Below are 6,520 nucleotides of genomic sequence, written 5' to 3'. Positions count from 1 at the left end.
TCAGCACAGACACCTTACAGCCACCGAGAACCCCGAGTGGTGCTGCCCCACCGCCAGCCCGGGTGGACATGGCAGGTGCCCGCCCCTGGGCCTCGGACAGGTCCAGGGCCCCATTCCCCGCCAGAGAGCTCCTTCCTGGGCGCCTGTGGGGGGTGGGTCGCCCCGTCATTGGGCAGCCCTGGGGGTCCCCCTTCACCCCACAGGCCGTCACAGGAGGCTGTGGTCAGGGCACAAGGTGACCTGGTAACCAGGTGAATGGGAGACAGAGACAGCCACACAGGTGGCCAAGCAGGACCGTTTCTGGGGCCAGAGCCTCCTCACCCACGGCAGCCGTTAGTGGGGCGTCTTCAGAGCCTGGTCCTCAGGCTCAGGCCAGCGTGGGCCCGGCTGGGCCACCAGAACCTGTTCCCTACGTGTCAGCCAGGAAGATGGTCTCCCGTGTTCACAGCCACTGCCCTGGGCCTCCAGGGTGCCCAGGGAGCACGAGGGGCCTGGGTGACCTCGGGACCCGGTGTGGACCTGCCTTGGCCCCACCATACCCTCTATACTTTGTGGGACCCTCAGGAAGGTCCCGGGGGCTCTGCAGCCTCTGAAAGGCCGTCTCCCCGCACCTCACCCAACTCACTCTGCCTGGGCCTCCCACTCCTGTCCCAGCTGCCTTCCTGGAGGCAGGGCCACACCCTCCACAGGAGGGAGGGAGCTGCAGGTCTGAGGGGTCACTGCTCTGGTCTCACGGTTCAGACAGTAGTGACCTCTAACCCCAGGAGGGCGGCACGCAGCTGCGTGATGAGGAGCCCGACCCTGGGAAGGAAGCCGAGTGGGCCATGTCCGTCCAGCAGTGCCTGTCCCACCCCAGGGATGGTTGGTGCAGACCCCCTGGGGTACACTCCCACCCCAGGTCAGACCCTGGGACACCGTGGCCGTGATGGGCGGAGGGTGCTAGGCCTCGTCCCATCGCATGGCTGTCGAGGTGCCATCGGGTGGTCCCCCAGCTCAGGGATTCCGCCCCCAACAGGTGGCCCTGACCAGGCCCAAGCCCCAGCCTCTGCACTACTCCCAGACGCATGGCCAGACTTGGGTCTGACACCCTTCCTGGGCCCGGGGTGCTGGTCCCCAGGCCTGGTGCCGCCCATGAGGGACACCCCCAATGTGTGCACGCTCCCAGCCTCTCTTGGAAACGGTCCCCGAGCGTCTGCACGCGAGGGCAGCTCCTGGCCCAGGGGCGAGCAGGGGCCACACAGGCCACCACCACCTCTGGGGCCGCCACAGGCAGAGCCCCTAGTGCCCCACGGCTTCGCACGGCCAGTGGTAACTGAGCACTGGCTCGAGGACCCGGGAGGAAGGTGTGGCTCTGCCCCCCACCTGGTGCGCTCTGAGTGGAAAGCCACGCTGGGGTCTCACTCGAGTGTTTATTTTGGTGATGGGCCGTGGTGTGGTGACTACAGTGTCAGGAAGGGGCTGGGCAGGGCTGATGGTCGGGCAGGCATCGTCCTGCCCAGCGGCCCCCATGCTTGTGGCCAAGACAGCAGCAGGCGGCCCAGTGACCACGGCAGACAGGCTCCTGCCCTCCCTTCCAGTAGGGGCTCCAGGCAAGGTCCCGGGTCCCTGGTTCCTGGGCTCCCGGCTCCTCTAAGCAGGGAGGCTGCACAGCGTGGCCCCAGCTCAGCTGTGGGAGGCGGCAGCCAGTGCACTGGGCTCCCCGCAGGGCTCAGGACCTCTTCATGGTGTGGTTTGATGAGGAGCACGTGTCTATGGAGACTGTGCAGGGAGGGGTGATGCCAACCGTCTGTTGCTAGACAGAGCGCCGCCGCAGCCCTGGAGCAGGCACAGGAGCAGGGGCGAGGCAGGGAGGTGGGGTTCAGCCCTGCAGGTGCCGCAGCTCGGGCGGCAGGTCGCACCCGGTGTACGCACCATTGGTGATGCTGTATTCCAGCAATGCGCCGAAGCAGGGGTCCTGGGGGGACACAGAAGGGGGCCTTAGAGCGGGCAGGGCGGACAGCCCCCACCGCTCCCCAGGCCCCTCCTCAGGGGAGTCCTGCCTGAGGGCGGCAGCTCACCCTGACCAGGACGTAGGGGTTTCCCAGCACGATCAGCAGGGCTTTGGGCCTGGTGACGGCCACATTGAACCGCTTTGAGTTGGACAAGAAACCCAGGAAATACCTATCGTCTTCGAACCGGTCTTCGTTCGACCGCACCTGGAAGCACAAAGGCAGAGAAAAAGGTGTTTCAAGTTTCCGGCATGGAAAGAACTCTCGACATATGAAAACATTGAACACAGAAACGTCGTCAGTAGGACCTCATTTTTGGTTAAAAGAGAAAAAAGCAGCCCTGGCTGACATGGCTCAGTGGTTAGAGCATCGGCCTATACACTGGAGGGTCTCGGGTTCGATTCTGGTCAAGGGCATGTACTTGGGCTGCAGGTCCGATCCCCACCCCCGGTCAGGGTGCATGGGGGAGGCAACCTATCGATGTGTCTGTCAGTCACATCAGTGTTTCTCTCCCACCCCCCCCCCCCACTGCCCTTCCCTTCCATTCTCTAAAAAAAATCAGTGGGGAAAAAATATCCAAGCCCTGACCAGTGTGGCTCAGTGGATAGAGCGTCAGCCTGCGGACTGAAGGGTCCTGGGTTCGATTCCAGTCAAGGGCATGTACCTTGGCTGCGGGCACATCCCCAGTAGAGGGTGTGCAGGAGGCAGCTGATCGATGTTTCTCTCTCATCGATGTTTCTAACTCTCTATCCCTTTCCCTTCCTCTCTGTAAAAAGTCAATAAAATATATATTTTAAAAAATCCAAATATCCTCACTCCTTGGATGAGGGTTAAAAAAAGGGAAAAAGCAGCAGGGGGTGGGGGAGGAGCCTCACTGCCCTCTGTCTGCACAACATGGGCCCAAGCCTATGGGTTCAGCACAGAGTGTCGGGGTGACTCCGGGTGTCGGCGTGACTCCGGGAGTCGGGGTGACTCCGGGTGTCGGGGTGATGGTGGTTCTTTTCCCGATTCTCTAGGGCCCCCCAGGAACAGGGCACCTACGGTTGAGATGATGATCACCAAATGCTCTTGCCCTTGGAACTCCTCTACTGATCCAACCTTTATGTCCATCAGATCCACGTTTCTCAAAAGAATTTTTATTTTCTCCACCTTTGAAGCAGGTAAAAAAGATTAAAGACACAATTTTACAAAGCTGCCCACTTCTCCCCACACTGCCGCAGAAGGCAATGCTGACAGCGCGCAGTGAGGCTTCTCCATCCCAATCGTATGTCACCCGACCAGGGCTGGGCTCAGCGCCCGTTTCTACGGAGGTGAGGGCACGCCGCCCTGTGGGGCCCTCCCCGGCCTGAGCCTTCACCAAACCTGTGGCCTGGAGACGGGCGGCGTGCCCTCCTCTGTGGCAGCGTCACAAGCAGCCAGGAGGAGGACAAACGCTGTGACGAGTGGCCATGGAGCCAGGAGAAGGCGAGCTCGCCCTCAGGAGCGGGAACGGCCGAGTCGAGCCGCGAGACTCGGGACGAAGTGGGTTCCAGATGTCTGGAGACGAGGTCTCCAATGGGTGTTGGAAAAAAAGGCCCCATTTGAAATCTTGGAAGGATGAGTGTTTGAAAGAAAACTCGATGGCAGGCGACTCCTCCCCAGGACTCTGGAGCGGTGCTGAGGGGGCAGGCACGGGAGGGTCCGAGAGCACGAGGGGACACCCGAGAGCCCGCCCGGAGGGCCTGCAGGGGAGGAGCCGCACAGATGCTGTGGGGAGACTGTCCCCACGGAGAACAAGGGAGTGTTCACCGGGTGGAAAGCAGGCAGCTAGCAGGTGTCCTGGCAGCGCATCTGCTGCAGGACAAAGGTTAGCCCTTCCCACACCTGCCGGCAGGCGGCTAGGTCAGGCGGAGGCGGTCAGTGCCGTGTCTGCCACGCACCGGCCTCTGCTGAGACGACGACGGGAAGACAAACCTCAGGAGACAGAAGCGCAGAGACCAGTGGTGCAGGCGGCACAGGTAAGAGACCCAACTCCAAAGCCATCGGCATGCTGACCAATTGTCCCAAGAAGAAACACGTGTTTTGATAAAAGGTGGGATTTCTAAAACTCACCAGAAAGAGCACAAAGGGAAGAACCGGGGGTGGGGCCGGTCTGAAGGCTCACCATGAGGGACTCAGCCCAGATGTCAGCTCAGCCCGAGCCCCAGCAGCCAGGCTGGCGGTCCTGGGGGGCGGCGGGGGACCGCGAGGGAGGTGGAGCCCAGGTGTGCACATGGGAGCCGTGTGTGCAGCAGGGACACACACCACACAGACCAAAGTCAGAGAGATCCTTGCCATGACCACCCAACACAACGCAGAGGGCTGAACCTCCAGAACAAAGTGGGAAAACACCTCACATCACGACAGGGAAGGGTTTCTTAGACAAAAAACAAACAGCACAGACCACAAAGGGAACGGTCCCCATGTCCCATGTGCATGTGACTACATGGAAAGAACACACACGCCCACACATGGAGGGAACCAGGGACAAGGCCTGGCTGAGACGGTATCTGGAACACTCGACCACCAAGGGCCCGGGTGCAGAAATAATGCTGACTCAGCATAACCTGCAGACACCACCTCAGAGCAACAGAAGGGACACTGGATTCAAACAGGGCTTTAAAAACCCTCACCGGAGGATATGTTTTATCTATTTTTAAATAAATACATATTTTTTTATTGATTTCAGAAAAGGAGAGAGAGGGATAGAAACATCCATGAGAGAAAACCATAGATTGCTGCCTCCTGCACGCCCCCCACTGGGGCTCGAGCCCACAACCCAGGCCTGTACCCTGACCAGAATAGAACTGTGACCTCCTGGTTCACAGATAGATGCTCAACCACTGAGCCACACCGGCCGGGCTGTTTTATTGATTTTAGAGAGAGAAGAAGGTGGAGAGGGGAGGGGAACAGGCAGGGAGGGGGAGAAAGGGAGAGGGAGAAACAACAGTTGCCTCCTGTATGTGCCCAAACCAGGGATTGAACCCTCAACCTAGGTATACGCCTGACTGGGAATCAACCCTATGACCCTTGTGGTGACGGGACCTTGTCTGACTGAGCCACCTGACCAGGCTAAACAGGAATTTTGACGACACATTATGGCCAGTAAACACATGAAAAGACTAGAAGCACAACGTGCGAAATTGCATGGCCCCGCCCAACCCATGCGCGCCTCACCACGCTCACAGCCCCGCCCGCCCGTGCCAGCCACAGGCCTTTATAACAGATTCTCAAGTCCCTGACCACCCCAGGGGAACCCTCTTCCCCACTCAGGCAGCTGCAGGTGTGGGCACCGTGGGATTTGCAGACACGGGAGATGGGAGACCAGGGTGGGCCCAGGGCAGATGGAGGACGTGCACAGTGAGTACAGGGGTGACAACTTCACACTGGGACAGGAGAGCATGGAGGCAGGCTCACCCAGGTGCCTGCACACCCAGCCCCAGGACCCGGGTGTGGAAGGCCAGGGGAGTCCCGCAGGTGCCACGTGACAAGCTCGTGTCCTGTTCCTGCGTGGCCCCCGCGGACAGGAAGCACCGAGCGGCGGGGGCGGGGCCCACCTGCTTGCGGTAGGGCGTGATCACGCCGATGTCCTGCGCGGACACCTGGCTGCAGAGGCTCCGGGCCAGGAGGCAGCTGTAGCGCATGACCTGCACGGCCTCGGCCGGGTTGAACCAGGACGGGCTCCTCCCTTCCCGCGCTTCGCTGCCCTGTCAGGTTGGGAGACAAGAGACAGGGCGTCACGAGGCCTCGTTTACCAGCTACACTCGTTAAGGGCCGTGAACGGGGAGCCGAGCAGGCGCTGGGACAGGCAGAGGTGAGGGGCCTGGCTACGGAACCGGAACCGGCTCAGCTGCAGTGAGGCCCCAGGACGGGGGCGTGAGGAGGGCAGTGTCCCGTGAGGATGGTGACGGGGGTGGGGGCGGGGGTGCACATGCCAGTGGGGAACAGAGCCCGGGAGCCAGGATGGCTGAGGTGGCAGTGACCAGTGTGGTCAGTGTGGGAGCCCCTCGCTCTGGCTGCCCCCCTCCTGTGGACGGTGCGCCCTCCTCTCTCCGGCCAGCAGGGAAGACAGGAGGATGACCAGCGCACAGGCCATCACTGAGGTTCAAGGAAATGCAAACCCAAACCTCAGGGCCCGCCACGCCCACCAGGACGGCCACAACTAAAGACAGACACGGTGCTGGGCGCCCAGCGTGAGGTGGTGCAGCCGCTGTGGAGAACGTGTGCAGGCCTTCAGAACCCGGAAGCAGAGTTCCCCTCTGGCTCAGGCGTTCACCTCAGGCATTCACCCACAGGAAGAGAATTAACTCCGGGACCCAGGCAAGTAGATGTGGGAGCAGCCTGAGCGTCCATGCAACGTGGGAAGCACACGCGGCCCGAGCACCCAATGGGAGACACCACGAGGCACATGCCCGTGGCCTGAGGGCTCGGAGCAGACGCAGGGGTGATGGGGGCACCGGGGCAGGGGGGGTGAGGGTCAGTGGGACAGTGTCCGTCCGGGAAGATGGAGAGGT

At 61.4% G+C, this 6,520-nt stretch overlaps 1 protein-coding gene across 1 annotated transcript in view; it reads right to left on the bottom strand.

Moving 5' to 3' along the window:
* Positions 1 to 1,720: 1,720 nt before the first annotated feature.
* MOV10L1 (Mov10 RISC complex RNA helicase like 1) overlaps positions 1,721 to 6,520 on the bottom strand; it is a 33,922-nt gene continuing 29,122 nt past the window's right edge. Inside the window, exons 25-28 of the mRNA XM_015568713.1 lie at positions 5,564 to 5,713; positions 3,030 to 3,137; positions 2,058 to 2,195; positions 1,721 to 1,954 (exon numbers count right to left, since the gene is read on the bottom strand). Coding sequence (XP_015424199.1) covers positions 1,859 to 1,954; positions 2,058 to 2,195; positions 3,030 to 3,137; positions 5,564 to 5,713 — 492 coding nt within the window. The 3' untranslated portion in view covers positions 1,721 to 1,858. The remainder of the gene's footprint in view (positions 1,955 to 2,057; positions 2,196 to 3,029; positions 3,138 to 5,563; positions 5,714 to 6,520) is intronic.

The sequence above is a fragment of the Myotis davidii genome, unplaced genomic scaffold (genome assembly GCF_000327345.1).
Source record: "Myotis davidii unplaced genomic scaffold, ASM32734v1 scaffold845, whole genome shotgun sequence".
NCBI classification, from domain to species: Eukaryota; Metazoa; Chordata; class Mammalia; order Chiroptera; family Vespertilionidae; genus Myotis; species Myotis davidii.
This window is presented reverse-complemented; position numbering and strand designations above follow the sequence as displayed.